The following is an 18,837-nucleotide window of genomic DNA, read 5'->3' on the forward strand; positions in this document are numbered from 1 at the left end:
TAGTGTCTGTGCCAGGTCCCATTCCAAGCAGTAAACTGGGTGACTACACATAGGCACTATCAGGCAGGGACCTCCTGACTTGATGGGGAGTCAAGAAAGACCTTTCTGCAGAGGAGATACTGAGCCCGCAAATTAAGCGGCAATGTGTACTGTATTATATATGTTGTATAATTCGAACTCAAGGAGATTTATAATCAAGCTGTCCAGAAGCACATGGAGCCCCTTCCAAGCCAAAGTCATTCTACCCTCAAAGTAACTCGAGACCTGGGAGAGCCTTACATGAGGACAGCTGCAGAACTGGGCACTCACAGCCAGAGCATATGCGGCTGCAGGAGCATATCTGACTTCTCAGTCACCCTGCTCACAAGACTGTGCCACAGGACACACAGCTCCTACCTTGACGAGCTGGACAGTCCCTTGATTCTAAGGTGATTACAAATGTTAAGGATACAGCTCAATGGACTGAGCCCACCAAGGTACCCTTTTCAGAAATGCCAACAAGTCCTACATCTGGGCACAAGACAGACCTGAGAGCCTAATTCTTTCTGAACTGGAATGCTTAGCTTAGCAAAGAGAAACAAATCTTCAGAATTCAAATGTCTTGCCTCATGAAGAATGGATTTAACTCACATGGCCCAAGAACCAAAGTCAGAGCCCAAGGTGTTGGCAGTGTGGTCTTTCCCCCCGATCCTCTCTGGAATCTGCCCTCTCCCCAGTAAAACTGATGATACCACCTAAATCACCTTTACATTCCCAGTCAGGAAGATCAGAAATGGATGTGAAAGACCACTCAGAATACTCACAAAACAGCGACCATGTGATAGAAGAGCTAAAACCTTACCCACTTCTAGCCTGAGACCCCATGATTTATCTCTAGTTGCTTCCTTCAGAGCAAACAGAGTAGTCTTACAAGGGAGCTAAAATACACAGAGATGCTATGCAGAAGAAAGGCAATTACAGTTCAACTCTGAGAGACTCCATCAAGAGAAGGGATATTAACAATGTTGGGAAGGAGAGGTATGTGGGAGTGTACAGTCTGCTAGGCGCTGAGCAGAGGAACTGCCTGAACAGAGCAGCAGCAGGGGACCTAGTTCAGGATACACCCAAGAAACTAACACAAGTCAGGGCGACAGAGGTGGAAAGGCAAGTCCAGAGAGAAGAGGCTGGGTGCCAGTCTGAGGGAGGTAAGGAATATCAGGTTAAGTCATCAATTTGCTTCATATTAACAAACTGCTGAAGGAGTCATGAAGAAGGAGGAACCCAAGATATCAGAGCCTTGCTGTGGGAAAACTAATCTTGCAGAAATATATAATATAGATTAGATATGAAGAGATTACACAATATTAAATAACCTTAACACCCTAAACTAGAAATGCTGGTCTGAAAGATGGTTTAGCAGCAGTTGTGGGGATCATACTAGAGAAGTAACAAAGCTGCATTTAACTCTGCCTCTTGTGACTGTTGCATGGGGGTGGGGCTCTCTGATGGTATCTGCAGTAAGCAGGATAACAAGCCATCTCCAAAGATGTCTGTGCCTTAAACCCCACAACCTGTGAGTATGCTACCTTACTTGGCTAAAGTGGCTGTGCAGATGTAATTCAGGTTATAACCTTTGAAATGGAAGTTATCCTAGATTATCCAGTTGGACTCAATTACTCAAACCCTTAAGAGCAAAGAAACTTCCCAGCTGCATTTCAAGAAAAAAAAAAACACTACAAAAGGATTAGAGAGATGCAATTTGAGGACTGATTTTGCTGGCATTAAAGAGGGAAGAAGGGGATGCTATCACCTCCAGAAGCTTGGAATGACCCTCAGCTTAGGGGCCTTGGTGTTACAATGGCAAGGAACTGAATCTGCCGACAACCTAAGAAGAGTAAGAAGCAGAGTCTACCCTAGAATCTCCAAAAAAATGCAGCTTTATGACACTACACTTTTAATCCAGCCAGAACCACACCAGATTTCTAACCTCCAAAAAGGTGAGATACATTTTTTTGCTTTATTTCACTCATTAGATTGTGGTAATAGGGGGCCTCCCCGGTGGCGCAGCGGTTGAGCGCTGGGTTGCGAAGCTGCCAGCAGCCTCTGCAGTGCCAGTTCAATCCCCGGCCACTCCCCGGCCACCGGAGGAGGGTCCCACATGGTGCGCAGACCTCAGCAGTGTACTTCGGTCCTTCTGCCTGCTCTGCTCCCAGCTCTGCTCTGGTGAATTCTCTCACCCTCCCATGCTTCTGACTGTACCCAGTGCTTGTATAAATAAAAAAATAAATCTTTAAAAAAAAAAAAAAAGATTGTGGTAATATGCTATAGCCACAATTAAAAATTAGTAGGGTAACAGAAAGGAGAGTAAGACAGCCATAAGCTTTCAGAGTGATATTTCAGGAACAGTAACTATCTAGATAATTTCTAACTGCTGAATAACCATGTCAAGAGAGGCATCAAAACTGAAGGTAGCAATTTCCAGCTGGCACCCCAAATATTAAAAGTAGAACTAGGAGAAGGACCTAAAGTAATCAAAATCCAAGAATGAAAGAAAGAGGGAAGGAGGGTAATTAGGGAAGAGACTCCTTGGTAGTAAAAACAGCACCACAAAAGTCAAGGATACAAACAATCAAGCAGCAAGATACTGAAGAGATGAGAGGACAGAAAGCCTTCTCAACCCTTGCGAGAAGAATGCCTATCAGGAGGACCGGTCACTTGGCACATAAGATAAGGAGGCAGCAGAAGGAGCAAGTCCAGACCATTCTACAAAAAGCCAGGCAAAAACACTGGAATGATAAGCAAACAGCTTTGCTCTACCTGCTATACACTACACGTTGGTATAATGAAAATGGAAATCCACTGGTGACCACGTGAGAGCCAGTGTAGGTGCTACTCTATCACATTTATACCTGTCAGCTCCTTCTTCATAAAATCCTGGCAAAGCAGGAAGTTCCTTGACCATCTTACAGATAAAGCAACAAGACACCAAGATATTAAATAGTTTAGCCACACAGCTACATGGTTGGGGGTAGGGGGAGATTGAACCCCAGTAGTCCTGCACCTCTAGAACCTTATCACAGGGAAAAGTGGGGGGATCAGCTTTGTTCTATTCAGTAGAAGCCACTGAACTAAAAAACTAAAACTTGGTTTAATAACTAGCGAAGAAGAATGCTTTCAAAATTGCAACGGCATTTAATCAGCATTGTACAAAGGAGGGAGCTAGGATCAGCGTGGAAATCTAAGCATCATTAAAGGGCAAAGTCTGGCATGCAAGCATGAGTCTCTACCACATTCCACATACAATAAGGTAAATGTGCTCTGACAAGTCACCATTAACTGGGTTTGCAGAGACGGCACAAGGAGTGCACTGACAGAAATCATATCTTAAGGGAAAAGGGGATTCTTTCTGAGCACAGTCTTAGGGATACACCACCTTCAAGTTAGTAGCCACCTTGAAGAAGGAGTAAGCATGATGTGAACCCCTATAGTCCATTTCTAAGTGGTCTCATACTGGTCACTCTGCCTAATCTCAAGCCTGTGTGGCCTGTGAGAAAAGCATAAGATGAGGCACACCAATAGAGGGGAATTCTGGACTTCAGGTCAAGTATATCAGTCAGTGTGTGGAGCAAGGCAACCGCTGGTTCCAACTTGTTTTAAAAAAAAAATCGTGGTTTCTACTTTTACCTAAGGGCAACAGGAGAACAGAAGAATTCTATTTTTCAGCACAGAGCTAAGCTAGACAGATAAGAAAAATCAAATGTAAAGTTGTAACTTGTCCAGAAAGGCATGAGTTTTAGAAGATTGCAAAAGGGCCTCCCCGGTGGCGCAGCGGTTGAGCGCTGGGTTGCGAAGCTGCCCGCAGCCTCTGCGACGCCGGTTCAATCCCCAGCTGCTCTCTGGCCACCAGAGGAGGGTCCCACATGGCCCGCAGACCTCTCCTGCCGCCCGCTGCTCCCCTCAGCAGTGTACTTCGGTCCTTCTGCCTGCTCTGCTCCCCGCTCTGGCTCTGGTGAATTCTCTCGCCCTCCCGCGCTTCTGACTGTACCCAGTGCATGTATGAACAAAACAAACAAACAAATAAATAAATAAACATGCCTCTATTAAAAAAAAAAAATTAAAAAAAAAAGATTGCAAAAGATTTAAGGTATGTTATAGGTTAAAAAAAAATTAAAGACAAACTCAAAAACTGGCTATACTTTCTAGCATCATTATCTAAGTAAAGGAACCAAATGTGCATTTAAAAAAGAAATTGATGTAACAAGTTAGAAGTGACAGAAACACATAAATGAGGAGCAGCCCTAATGTCCTTGAGTCTCTATTAGGGCCTCCCTGTTGGCACAAGGGGTTAAGACACAACCTATGAAGCTATCCGCAGCCACTGTTGCACCAGTTCGATCCCCGGCCAGGGAGCGACCGGCATGGTGCAGATCTCTCCTGGCTCCCCTGCTGCTCCCCTCAACAGTGTATTTCAGTCAATCTGCCTGTTCTGTTCCCCACTCTGTCTCTGGAGTGTCCTCTCACCCCCACACACACACACCTGCCTGTTCTGTTCCCCACTCTGTCTCTGGTGAGTCCTCTCACTGCCCCCCATACCTCTGGCCTGTACTCCAGTTCTTGTATGCGTAAATAAATCTTTAAAAAAAAAAGAAAATTAGCTCAAAGTGTTTCATGGACCTAAATACTGGAGTTAAAACTTACTAAAAAAGAGCCTCCCTCAAAAAAAAAAAAAGCCTCCTTGGCGGCGCAAGGGGTTAAGCACCACACTGTGAGACAATCCACACACAGCCTCTGCAGCTCGAGTTCAATCCCTGGCCAGCCAGAGAGAAACCTACATGGCGAAGCAGACCTCCTGTCTCGCCTGCTGCTCCCCTCGGCAGTGCATTTCAGTCCATCTGCCTGTTCTGTTCCCCACTTTGTCTCTGGTGAATCCTCTCAACCCTGCCCGGCCTGCATCTCTGGCTTGTGCCCCAGCTATTGTATGCACAAATAGATAAATCTTAAAAAAAAACAAAAACAAAAACAAAAAAAACTACTTCCTAGGCAGCTATGAGAATTAAAAAAAAGTCTCTACTAGACTTAGGTACCTATTTTAGATTCTATTTCTCCACTAATTTTCATTAAGTCCAACAATACCTCCACTTACAATTCTAAGTTTAAGGAGTGTTGCTGAACACTGTGTTTATGTATTTTTTTGTACAGTGAAATATTTCAAAGTATACAAAAAGCTGTTGAGAGGGTCACATAACAATTTCAATATCCACCACATAGTCTAAAACTACATCTATTGTTGCCAAATCTAGTTCAAGTAGTGAACACGGGGGAATGGTGGATTTAAAAAATCTTGCTTAAGAACATTCAAGTTCATTCAAATGAAACATGTGCTGGCCCAGTAAAACCCCTGAACCAGTGGCCTCTTCAAAATCCTTAATTGAAGGGAATGGACTTGGCAAAAAGTGGATCTCAGCAGAAAGCCACACTTGTTAGCAGTGGACTCCTGTGGTACCTACTCTTAAGACCTCTTGAAAATTAAATGAGATAATGTAAAGTGTTTTATACAATTAGTGATTGAGAACTGAAAAAAAGCTAGCTAGCTACAGTAGCTGTTATCAATGCTAACATGTGGGCCTTTATTGCTGGGTTAAAAGTTTAAAGTTTACCCAGTAGTTTAAATCCCACCTTGGTTATCCCAGTCCAAAGATATAACTTGTTTATGACACTTGCCCAAGGTCATCAAGTCAGTGGAGGCAGAGCTCTGAAGGTCAAAACAAAGAAGGCTGGGTCCTAACTTCTCTGAGTGGATCATGAAATCAGGGGCTCATAACTCCACTGCTATTTTAAGTCATGTTATATCTTGGGGGACAGAGATTCTTCAACAAGACACACCCCCTGTAAATACAGTAAAGTGGCTTGAAACTTAAATACCTGGTAGGGAGACCCAAAAACACCCCACACCACCCCCAAAAACCCAAAGCAGGACGGGCCTGGCACAACCATAGGTAGCAAGCACAAGGAATTGGCAAAACTGGGTCCACAAACCCGAATGGAAGTGTTCGGGCCTGGCCAAGATTCCTGAGACTAATGCACACCTCACTTGGAATAAGTTTTCAGGAGTACTTGGTGGCCTTCCTGATCGAGAAGCCGGGTCCACAAGGTCTTCCCGCCGACGCATGTGCACAGATTTGCTGTTGCCAGTCCCCTAAGTTAACTGTCGCCCCCTCACTCCCGCCACCCCTACACACACTGGAAACTGCAGCCAGTTGTCCCCAGCAAAACTGCCTTGACACCCATGGCTCATAGGCAAGCACAGATTTGCTTAAAAAAGACCATTCAGCCTTCACGCTGCTCGAGTCCTTGCCCTGCGTTGTTTGGTAAGAGTTCCTTCCAGAATGTGACTTCCCCAGCAGTTGGAGATGCTGGAGGGAGCCCCCCAAGGAAAACGGGGCTCGCAAACCTGAGCCGGCCACACCAGGGCGCCAACCGGCAATGTCCGTCTGGGAAGGCCGCCATGGGGCAGGCAGCACCGGGGCTCCAAGAGAACCCCAACACCGAAAATGCCCCCAAGCCCTTACACCCCCAACAGAGGATCAGGCACCGGAAGTGGAGGCCGGAGTGCCCCGGCCAAGGGGTGTCCTGAGGCTGCGGGCTGCCCACTTCCTGCGCCACCAGACTGGTGGCAGAAGGAGGGCGCGTGGCTGCTCCGGAAAAGGGATGCCCCGAGGCAATCCAGAGCTCACTCTACTTTGAAGTCAGAAGAGACCCCAAGTTTCTCTAATCGCCCAGAGCTGTGAGGGGGTCTTGGCCCATTTTGGCGCCAAACGACCAGGGGCGCGCGACCGGAAGTGCCGCCCAGTCCCCGCCAACAGCCGCTGCGCGCCGCGCCATCCTGCGCATGCGTGCCCGTCTGTCAGCAGCAGCCACAGGCTACCCAGAGGGGAAGGAACCCCCCCACACCCAGTGCCGTGCCACCTCCCCCCCGCCGAGTCCGCGGTCCCCGGCGGCACCTACCGCCTGCGGACATCGTCGGGCAGTGAGATAGCCCGGGAAGCCAGCGTGGGCACTCGGGCAGGGGCTGTGCGGGCAGGCATCTCGGAAGCTGCAGCAGAGCCGGCGACAGCACAGGCGGCCCAGCTTTTCGCGCGGAAACCAACGGGGAGGGGCAGCGAGCGGAGGCGGAACGTACCACCCCAGCCCAGGCATGGGGTAAGGCAGGACGTACCATGAGGAGAGAGGCTGTACCATGTGTGGGCAGATGGAGTGGAGTGGCCCCCTGAGCAGGAGCCACGCATGCGCGGGGCGGCAATGCACCCCTGCGCAGAGCAGTGGGCTCTTCCAAGCTCCGCGGTTTGCTGGGAGCCTGCCTGAGAGGTTCATTCATTCTTCATTCTTTCCTGCTTGCTTGGGTAAAACTGGGCGCATCCCCTGGAGGTCCCAGCATGAAGGCTTTTGAGTTCATGCCCTCAGTTACAGCCATATCTCCACCAATTTGCTCACTGTAACAACGCAGCCTCAGTTTCCCGAGCCCTCATCTATAAGAAGGCGCCAGTAGCACCTACTCCAGAAAATCTTGACGCAGCACAAGATATGGGGATAGCGCCAAAGAGTTCACAGTGTAGGGAGGTTGGCCACACCCGCAGCCTATGTGTTAAAACGCGCGCACACATACACACACGCACACACACCCCAGAACCTGGGAAAGAATGCTCCCTTCAACAAATCGTGTTGGGAAAATGGGATACCACATCACCAGAACGAAGCTGAAAGAAAAATGAAGCTAGAGGGGCCTCCCTGGTGGCGCAAGGAGTTAAGACGCAGCACTTTGAAGCTGTCCGCAGCCACTACAGCACGAGTTCAATCCCCAGCCAGGGAGGTGACCCACATGGCACAGCAGACCTCTCATGCCTTGCCCACTGCTCCCCTTGGCAGTGTATTTCAGTAGATCTGCCTGTTCTGCTCTCCACTCTGTCTCTGGTGAATCCTCTCATCCCCTGCACCTCTGGCCTGTACCCCAGTTCTTGTGTGCATAAAAAAATAAATCTTTAAAAAAAAAAAAAAAATGAAGCTAGAAGAAAATATGGGAAGAAGCTTCATAACATTGAATTTCATAGTAACACCAGAAACTAAAATAAACAAGTGGGACTATACCAAATAAATCCTCCGCACAGCAAAGGAAACAACAAAGTAAAAGGACAACCTATAAAATGTGAGAAAATATATAGAAACCATATATCTAATAAGGGGTTACTATCCAGAACATAGTAATAATTTTAATAACTCCTACAACTCAAAGGCAACTGATTTTAAAACCGGCAAGCGCTTTGAATGGGCATTTCCCCAAAGAAGCTTGTTTGTTTCACAAACAAGCATATATGAAAAGGTACTCAGCTTCACTAATCATCAGTGAAATGCAAATCAAAGGCATAGTAAGAGATCACCTCATCCCCATCTGGATGGCCACTAGCCAAATAACAAACATTGGGGAGAAGATAAGAGATTAGGATACATGTATACTGTTAGAGATGTGAAATGGTCCTGCTGCTGCTGTTGCTGCTGCTACTCTTGCAGCAGCAGCAGAAAAGTGAGCTGGTTCCTCAAAAAATTAAAAATAGAATTGTCATATGGTAACAATCCCATTTCTGAATATGTATATTCAAAAGAATTGAAAACAAGAGCTTGAGATCTTTGCATGCTCATCATCACTGAATTATTCACAGTAGCCAAGATCTTACATCTTTGGATGAATGGATCAAGAAATGTAGTGTAGATGTACAATGGAATATTATCCAGCCTTTAAAAAAATGAAACCCCAACAAAAAAGAAAAAGAAGTTCTGTCATGTGCTACAATATGAAGGGAACTTGTGGCCATTATGCCAAGAAAAATAACCCAGTCACAAAAAGACATGCTTCCAGTTCTTACTTATTTGAGTTATTTAAAGTAGCCAAACTCTCAGAAACAAAGTAAAATGAAGGTACTAGACGACTAGTGGGAGGGAGGAGAGAGAATGCAGTTTGTTTTACAATACGTTACCTGAGATCTGTTGCGCAACAATATGCATATGGCTTGTACTACTAGACAATTAAAAATGGCCAGGGTGGTACATGTTAGGTATTTTTCACCACAATAAATAAGCCATCAAGGTAAGCCGAGTTGAAAAGAGAAGGTGTACCTCCCACACAAAACACCAGAACACAGTTTAAAAATATGGTATATTTTTACATTTCTGTAATATAAAATTTATAAGTAAATGCATTTATACACACAAGAGCTGATGGGAAAGGCCTGCCAAAAGTGAAGCTCAGACCCTCTGATTGTTAGGAGTTACACACAAAGGCAGGGTCCAGGAGGGCTGAAATATTAAGGCTAAAATTAATAATTGTGTTTATATGTAATCTGCGGTTATAGACACGATCCTAGACTTTTTCTTAATCCCAGGTTTTTTTAAGTAGCTAATCTAGTCATTAACCATCCAAGGAGGGGTCAGAACACCATTTCCCATCCCTCAGATTTGTCCCAAAAGAGTCTGGCCCAGAGTCTTCTCACCCAAGCCCACAGGCTCAATGAGTAGCAGGAACCGTGAACCCACGTGTCCTTCGCTCCAGAGCCTGGATGTTGAGCAGTGGTCCCAGCATTGGCTACTTGTCAGACACCATAACACTGGAGGAACCAGAACTGAAGAGAAGGGGCAGAAAGGAGATGGCAAGGAGAAGACAGTCACCAGAGTGAGGTTCAGGTCCTATGGACCTGTCAAAAGCCAGTATCTGGGCCTTAACCTGACTTAGAAAAAGGAGTTAGGGAGGGAGAGGAGATGAAAACCAGCCAGCTGTTCAGGGACCTCAGCTTAAGAGAGAACAACTGTATTTATGCTAATTGGATGGCTTCTCTTTGAAATCCCTTTGCCAAGAGACAACAACCCATTTTACAGATGGTGCAAGAGCCCAAGGAAATCACAAAAAGATTGCCGCAACAGTCTCCCCACAGTTTTGGTTGATGCCAAAACTGGGCTTCTAAATCAACTGTATCTGTTCTCAAGTCGCTTGGAGCAAAAAAACCAAGCACATTGGGCCTCCCTGGTGGCGCAGGCGGTTGAGCACAGTGCTGTGAAGCTGTCCGCAGCCTCTGCAGTGCGGATTCGATCCCCACCAGCCTTGAAGCAACCCACATGGTGAAGCAGACCTCTCCTGTCTCGCCCACTGCTCCCCTCAGCAGTGTATTTCGTCAGTCTGCCTGTTCTGTTCCCCACTGTCTCTGGTGAATCCTCTCACCCTCCTGCGCATCTGGCCTGTACCCCTGTTCTTGTATAAATAAATAAATCTTTAAAAAAAAAAAAAACACAAGCACCACTTCTTATCCCTCTCCTCCCTTCATATATAAGAGGAGCATTTTCTGTTGGTTCTTCCTCTAAAATGCAAACCAGATTTTCTGTTTGTTCCTTCTGCTGCTGTTGCAGAGCACCAACATCATTGGCCTGGACTATTCTAGCACCCTCCCCACAATTGCATTACGTTTAAAAAAAAAAAAAAAAAGGGGAACATGCTATTCTCTTCCCCACTGAAATCTTCCAGAACCTCCCATTACCCTTCAAATAAAAACTAAGTATTTTACTCCATTTACAGGATGCCAATTAGGTGCAGCTCATGCTCCCCTCACCCTTACCACCATGGCCACCTTGCTGAGCACCAGCTTCATTGATTCACCTTTAGTCTTTTTAGCTCTTTCTGCCCTCAGGGCTTTGCCTTTACTGTTACCTCAGCTCAGGCCACTTTTCTGGGAGATGGGAGAGTCACAAAGTGTAAAGGCTGCTTCTGCCAAGAAGCTGACCCTAATTGTTATAGCCTATTATCTTGTTCCTTTGTAGCATTTACCACTGTCTCAGAGTCTTTCATTTAATTTCTCTCATAGTCTGTCTATATTACAGCAGGGCAGGGATCAGCAAATTTTTCTGTAAAAGGATCAGACTGTAAATATTTTAAGTTTTGTGGGTCACATGTTCTCTGTTGCAACTACTCAGTGCTACCATTTTGCAAGAAGACAGCTACAGACAATACATAAATAGATACTTGTGCTCCAATAAAATTTTATTTACAAAAACAGATGGTAAGCTTTCTCTTCTTTCCTGCCATTGAGTTGTCTGCACGTGACTGTGCCTGGCCAGATCTTTTCACAAGACTTTTGGGATCAAGCAATTCTTGGCCAAGAAACAAAAGCAGAATCACCCCATCTTCCAATGCATTCAGATAATAACTGGTAATAAAATCAGGTACAGCTCCAAAAAGAGACACTGAAGAAGAACCATGCTGGGCCTATATGGGGAAATGCCCATGAGGTGGCAAGTTATGCTGTATAAGCTCACTAGCATCTTGCATTATCATGCTGAAAACCTATTTGGACTTGTTTAGAAAATTAGTTTTCTCTTTTTTATGTTTCTGTGCCTACTAGGTTGGCTCCATTATAAAAATGTGAAATCTTTGCTTGTGAAAAGCAGATGGTGGGCTGAATTTAGCCCATGGACTTAGGGTGTTACTCTCTGCAAGACTGACCTCCAGAGGCAAAGGACCTCACCTTCCTCATCTGCCTTCTCCACAACTGACCCTTTAAGGGTTTGCTCAGTAGGAATGAAGATATATATGGGAGGGACTAGAAGCAGAGTGAAAATACAGATTTTCACTGGTAGGTGTAAAGCTGTTTTCTCCCCCACAACAATGTAATTTCTATTTTACAGACAGGGAAACTTAGTTCCAGATCAGGTCATGTTGTAAAATCAGGTCAGTCTCCAGTCCCTGAGACACCTGCTTCACTCGACTCACCTGACCACTAGAAATGTCAACCAAAGCTGCCATAGGGAAAAAGACCCTGAGGTCTTAAAAAATCATCCAGAATAACTTCTTGGCCCACCAGAGACCCCTCTCTTCCACGTACAAATGGGATTATCCCTTGAGAGCAGTAAGGAACTTCTACCTCTTGCTCTCCAAAGCACAGTTTGAAAATCCCTCACAAGAAAGGTTCGTCAGGCCCAAGTTCTCTCCTTCCCAGAGCACATTTGGTTCCTCTAGTTGGAGGGCTGTACTCCAGAGGTTAGGACAGAAAACTCCATGGAGACTGGAGAGCCAAACTCCAGAGGCCAGGGGAGGCCAGGTTCCAGGGCTGGTGGCAGGACAGCCACGTGTCCTGAACCACGGTCACTCACAAGGCCAGAGCTGAGTCACGCCGCATGCCGGGAAATTAGTCACAGCCTCTGAACATTCATTTGGTGTGGGGGCCTAGCAGAGGCCCCCAGCAGTGGTGACGGCTTCAATGGAAACACTTTGCCACTCTTATCTGTACAGAGAGCCTAGCAGAAAGACCACCAGGGCAGCCTTTGTGTTCTCTCTCTGGGCTCAGGTTACCAGGAATCTGCTCTAGGGGAAATAACTCTGGAGTTTGCTGGGCAGAACCACCTGCTCCTTACAGGGCCCTTCAGCAGACCAGTGGCTATCTGTTTGGGATCACAGGAGGCTTGCTGCCCAGCCCAGCAGGTTTTACCTTCAAACAATCCTGAGGTCAGTTTGTTGATCTGCCTCTCCAGAGTCACTGACTGCCCCAGCCCAGGTTGTCCTCCACTCTCTCCTGCACACCTGCCCAGTCTCCTTCCTGAGCTACCACTTAGACTTCTCCCCATCTGTCCTCCACACAGAAGTATTCTCGGAACCCAAATCTGATCAGTCACCTACTTCCCTGCACACTGAATGCACCTGAATGGTATCTCAGCACTATTAGGGTAAACCTAACCCTCTGCACCTAGCCTATCCACATAAGTTCTTACTACTCACCCCTTCACTTGCACCAGCTGAGCCACAGCCCAGACACTCAATGCCCCTTCTTGTCTAAGATCTGTGCTCCCAGCCACCAGTGTTCCTCATCTCTTGGTATTCATGCTCTATGGAATCCTATCTTGCACTGAATCAGGAGTGGGCTGTGTAGCCCAGAGAAGGAAGGTGAAGATGCATCCAAGGCTAGGTCATAAAAGGCACGGCAGTGCCACTTTGGTCTCATGGGGCAATCTCCATATTGTGAGGATGCTCAGGCAGTCCTGTGGGGTGTCCAATTTTACCATCCATGTGCATGAGCCACTTTGGAAGAGGCTCTTCCAGCTCTAGTCAAGTCTATAGAGTTTATAGCCCCAGCCAATATTTGACTATAATCTCATGAAAAACCTCAAACTGGATTTGTTGACTTTGCTGTTCCCAAATTCTCAACCCAAGAAACCTTGAAAGATAATGCACAGATGGTGTTTTTCTAAGCTACTAGATTTTGGACTTCTTTTTTTATAGCCACAGACACAACCACACATCACTTAATGACAGAGTTATGTCTTGAGAAATACATTGGTGGGCAATTTCATCATTGTAGGATGTCAGAGTAATTACACAAACCTCACTGGTATAGCCCACTGCATGGTAGGTGGTAGTTGTATAAGCAGCCCATTGTTGATTAAAACACTAAGCAACACGTGACTGTAATAATCACAAGATTAACAAGCACTTGCTACTCCCTCAGCCTAGAAAGGCCTGCTGTTCCATATGCCCACTTCTCCTGCCTTGATCATTTCTAATCATTCTTCCTTCAAGGAAACTTGCCTGACCTCCCCCAGCCGTATCAGATGTCTGACAGTCTCTTAGAACAGCAGCCCTTTCTTTCAGAGTCTTTACCTCAGCTGGTGATTTAATATTTTAGGGTGATGGTTTTCTGTCAGTCATACCCATCTATGCTCAGCAGCTAGCAAAGTGCTCAGGGTATAGTTGACATGCAATAAAGACTTATGGAGCCTGCCTGGGTGAGGGCATAATGTCTGTTCTCCACACATTAAATGCTTATTCTGCAAACCTCCATCAAAACAACAAACGGGCACATTCTTATTCAGCTATTTCTACTTCCAGGAATTCCTCCTAAGATTTACTCATACACATGCAAAATGAGAAGCAGACACAGCTGTTCACTGAAACTTGTCTGTAGCAAAAGCCTGAGAACGACCTAGTTATCCATCAGTGGGGATTAGCTAAAGAAACTGTCCATTCATAGAGAACCAAACCACAGCAATAACAACAAATAAACGTTTTCACAAAATGGACTGGGAATTGTTTCCTATCGACAAGTGAGAAAGGGGGTAGAACAGAACACAGTGCACTACTGCTTATGTAAAACAAAGCGGGGAGGGGCTATGCGTATTTACTTTTGCTTTTTTAAAGATTTATTTTTATTTACTTATGCATACAAGAACTGGGGTGTAGACCAGAAATGCAGGGGGTGAGAGTATTCACCAGAGACAGAGTGGGGAGAACAGTTGGATCTACTGAAATACACTGCTGAAGGAAGCAGCAGGTGAGACAGGAGAGGTCTGCTGCGTGTGAGTAAGCTCCCCAGCCAGGGATCAAACTTGTGCCACAGTGGCTGGCGGTAGTTTGATAGCACTGAGATTTTAACCCTGTGCCACGAGGGAGGCCCCTATGTGTATTTACTTGCCCATGCATAAAACCTTTTAGAAAGTTTAAGTTTCTGGAAATAAAGGATGCTTACTAACAGGGTGGGAACTGTGGGCAGGAAGAAGAGTTCCTCCAAATATCTTTTTGCCCCTTTGGAATGCTGGACCTTGTGGCCATGTAATTTATGTCAAACAAAAACAGAAGAGCAATGGGGAAGGACAGTCTTTCAATAAATGGTGCTGGGTCCCTGGATGCATTGGAAAAAGTGAACCTTGACCTCTACCTCACACCATCTACAAAACCCAATTCCAGATATCTTGCAGTCTAAATGGGAAAGCAAAATCAAGAAAGTTTTTAAAATAAAACAAAGGACATCTCTGGGCTAGGCAAGTGTTTCTTTAACAGGATACAAAGCACATTAATCATAAAGGAAACTATGTAGGCTGTATAAAAATGAATTTGTTCATCATAAGATACCTCTAAAAGGCAAGTCACAGACACATATCCCACAAAGGACTCATTCCACAGTATATATAGAATGCTTTCAAATTACTAAGAAAAAGGCAGGAAATTTTTTTCTTATGTGGGCAAAAGAGTTGAACAGTTGTGAAATCACAAAAGAGGATTTCCAAGTGGCTAAGATTCATATGGAAAGCTGCTCAACTACAGCAATAGTCATCAGGAAATGGGAAATGAAGTCTCAGTGTGATATTACCCACCCACCCCCGCATCACCCCCCCCCCACACCACTTACAGCAGGGTGGCTAAAATGGGAAAAAAAATTTTTTTGCAAGTGTTAGCAAGACCAGTGTTCTGCATAGTACAGCTACTTCAGAAAAGGACCTACTATAGCAAAATGTATTTCTACCCTAAGACCCTGCAAACCTATGCCAGGCATAAGTGCTAACCTTCACCAAATGACACAAAACTGCTCTAATGGCTCTTTTCACAAGAGCCCAAAACTGAGGACGACTCAAATATTCAACAATGATAGGACAATAGTATACCTAGGGGCAAATATTTTCTCTCAGGGCTAAGATAATATTTTAGGATTTGTGAGCTTTGCTCTGTTACAATTCAAACTCTGTGATTGTAACTTCAGAGAAAAAAACAGCTACAAATAATCATGTAAATGGATGGGCATAGCTACGTGCCAATAAAACTTTATGTGAAATGAAATTTTAGTTTCCTACTTTTTTTCACATATCACAAAACACCCTTCTTTTGACTTTTTCCCAACCACTAAAATGTGAAAACAATTCATTACCTACAACCTGGACAAAAACAGGCTGTGGAATGGATTTGGCTCAGGGACTGTGGTTTGCAGAACCCTGCTCTTCAGCATTGACAACTGAGCACTCTATAACTCCTTATAAAACCTGCATGAATCTCAGAAACACCTTCAGGAAAAGAAGGCAGACACAGACAAGTACATACTGCAGGATTCCATTACAGAATTCACCAAAGTACATCTCCCCACTTCTCTTATTCACTTCAAGTTTGGGTTTCCTTCCTTCGGAGACCCCTCCAACCTTGCCCTTGGCCCTCTTCAGCCTGACTGGGCCCTGGGGCCACTGAGCACTATAGCACAATAGCCACCAGGCCCTAGAGAAAGCAGTGGTCAGAACTCAGGTAATTACCCACCTCTTGGGGCACAGAGTGAAAATACACAGCATCCACTCCTGGACTGCAAAGAAAAGTCTTCCTTACCACACTGAGCAGGGATGAGAATTGGGTCTTCCCTTGACCATTAAATCAGAGAGACTTCACATGAAGCGCCTCCTTCCAGGAAATGACCGCTAGCTAACCACAACCACCTGTCCAAAGGCCATCACCAAGTTATTAAAACTACCTGGCAAAGAGATGCACACAGAGTCTCCAATCAGGGTGCTGGGGACTATCTTCAAAGGTTTCCTCATTTTCCCAGTTGTGTTCTAGGGGTCCTGAACCAGGTAACCCAGTGAGAGTAGCTGAAAGGGCTTACACTCCCCATCCATTCCTCTACTTGGCAATACTGACATTTGGGGCCTGACCTCTACCCTCGGGGCCAGTTGCACCCCAACCTTCCAGATGAGACAACCCAAAATGTCTGCAGACATTGCCTAATGTCTCCTAGGAGTGCAGAACCACTGTGGATGAGAACCACTTATTTAGACACCAGGAAATGACAAAACAATGGCCTCACCCCAGCTGTATTTCCTCTGGTCAATACCTTACAGATGAAAATCAGCACAAACCCTGCATTTTGAAAACCGTAAGACTTGAAGGTTAACCTCAGGAGCAGCGGATAGTGAAAGTGCAGAGTCTTGGGCTCTGGGATCAACTTTTCTGAGCACTAATAGGGTCCAGGAAACTATTTTTTTCCACAAGTTCCCCACTTGTGAAAGTTTAAGAAGTAACCCCCCCAACTTTGTTGAGGTAGAATCGACAAATAAAAATGCATATATTTAAAGTATACAACATGAGTTGAAATTCATATACATTGTGAAATGATCACCACAATCAAGCTAATTAACACACCCATCATTTTGCTTACTTACAGTTTGTTTTTTTTTTTTTTTTTGCATGTAGTGAGAACACTACTGTTTTAGCAAATTCCGAGTATATAGTAGCTTGTGTGGCAGCTGACACACTGGTTCTGAAGTCAGACCTAAGTGTATAATACAGTGTTATTTACTGTCATCACCATGCTCAGAGTTTATTCATTTTTATAACTGACCCTTTGACCAGTATCTCCCCATTCCCCCCAACTCCCAGGCCCTGCTAATCACCATTCTACTCTGTTCATAATAGTTTGATTTTAGACTCCACATGTAAGTGAGATGATACAATATTTGTCTATCTGTGTCTGACTTATTTCACCTAGCACGATGTCCTCCATACCCATCCATATTGTAAATGGCTGGATATCCTTCTTTGTAGTTAAATAATATTTGGGGGGGGACATTTTCTCTATCCATTCATCTGTTGATGGGCAATTAGGCTGCTTCCACGTCTTGGCTACTGTTACTAATGCTGCAATGAACATGGAGTGTAGACATCTTTTCAATATGCTTAATTCCTTTTCTTTGACTGAAGACCACTATGGAATTACTGGATCATATGGTAGTTTCTATTTTTAATCTTTTGAGGAAACTCTATAATGTTTTCCATAATGGCTGTACCAATTTACATTCCCACCAGCAGTGCACAAAGGTGTTTTTTTCTTTTTCTTTCTTTGGCTTGCAACGTTTTGTTTTTCACTAGCTATATGCCATTTATATGTAGACTGTTCCATGTTCTCTTCATTCCAATCCTGGGCTGAATGAATAGCCCGTAACTGTCCATTCTTGTCTAGATCATCATTGGGACCTAGTTTGTTCTAGGATCTGGGTTATTCTTTCTGTCCCAACTGACATCTGGATTGAACAAAGCCAGAGGCATGATGTACAGCACAGCTCCAGTCCCTCCAGCTTCAACAAATACAAAGTGGGGATCAAGTTAAGAAGCTTCTTGGCCTGACCAAGTATAAGGTAAATGATTGTCAGGCTTTTCTGCCCCCCATCCATTAGGATTGATGATGGATCCCTGTGGTCCTGCATGCATGCCTGATGGCGGGCACCTGGTCTAGAGTGTGGGCCAATATAGGTGGGTTCACCTGGGCTGAGATGGGGCTTATAAGGGTAACATCAAGGAATGGAATATGAGGGAACAGACCAGGAGGAACAAGCGAGAGAGGAATGGAACCAGCAGAAGAAAGAGAACGAGACCATGAGAGAATGCCAGAGAGCCCAGAAAGAGCATGGTTTCAGGAGAGGCCTTGGGCTAGCATGGAGAAAACAGTGGGGAAGTTCAACTACAAGGAGGACTCCAGGGTCGGGTGAGGGGCTTCCAGGAACAGGAACTACATTTGCCATGACATGTTTGTTATGTTTCCTAAGTTAAGGAAAGGATAGAGTGGGTTGATGAAAACCCCTCTTCATACTCTGAGTTAGCGGGGAATTTAAAGTGCTCCCATTTTATAGAAGAAACCATTCGGAGACTTCCAGATTAGTGGAAAAGTATAATAAGGACAGAGAAAAATTTTTTTTAAAGATTTATTTATACACACAGAACTGGGGTGTAAGTCAGGGGTGTAGGGGGGTGAGAGGATTCACCAGTGAGAGTGGGGAGCAGTATAGGTGGATCTACTGAAATACACTGCTGAGGGGAGCAGCGGGTCAGGCAAGAGAGGTCTGCTGCACCATCTGACCAAATGGGGATCAAACTCGTGCTGCAGTAGCTGGTGATAGTTTGATAGTGCTGTCTTTAACCCCTGTGCCAGCAGGGAGGCCCAGGACAGAGAAATTAAAAACAAAAAAACAATGCCTTGCTCCTTTAACTAACTACTAGGTGTTAGTAAACTGATTTTTGCCTCCCTAACT

At 45.2% G+C, this 18,837-nt stretch overlaps 1 protein-coding gene across 6 annotated transcripts in view; it reads right to left on the reverse strand.

The window, feature by feature from the left end:
• The window catches only part of DNMT1 (DNA methyltransferase 1), a 53,084-nt gene extending 36,926 nt beyond the window's left edge, over positions 1-16,158 (reverse strand). For 2 of the 6 annotated variants that reach the window (XM_037505746.2, XM_054693262.1), the window contains exon 1: positions 6,985-7,143. In XM_037505746.2, coding sequence (XP_037361643.1) covers positions 6,985-7,064 — 80 coding nt within the window. In that variant the 5' untranslated portion in view covers positions 7,065-7,143. The other 4 variants (XM_054693264.1, XM_054693266.1, XM_054693265.1 and 1 more) reach the window with 4 other exon arrangements.
• Between the last annotated feature and the right edge of the window lie 2,679 nt (positions 16,159-18,837).

Source organism: Talpa occidentalis, unplaced genomic scaffold (genome assembly GCF_014898055.3).
Source record: "Talpa occidentalis isolate TD23 unplaced genomic scaffold, MPIMG_talOcc4v2.1 talOcc4.12, whole genome shotgun sequence".
NCBI lineage: Eukaryota > Metazoa > Chordata > Mammalia > Eulipotyphla > Talpidae > Talpa > Talpa occidentalis.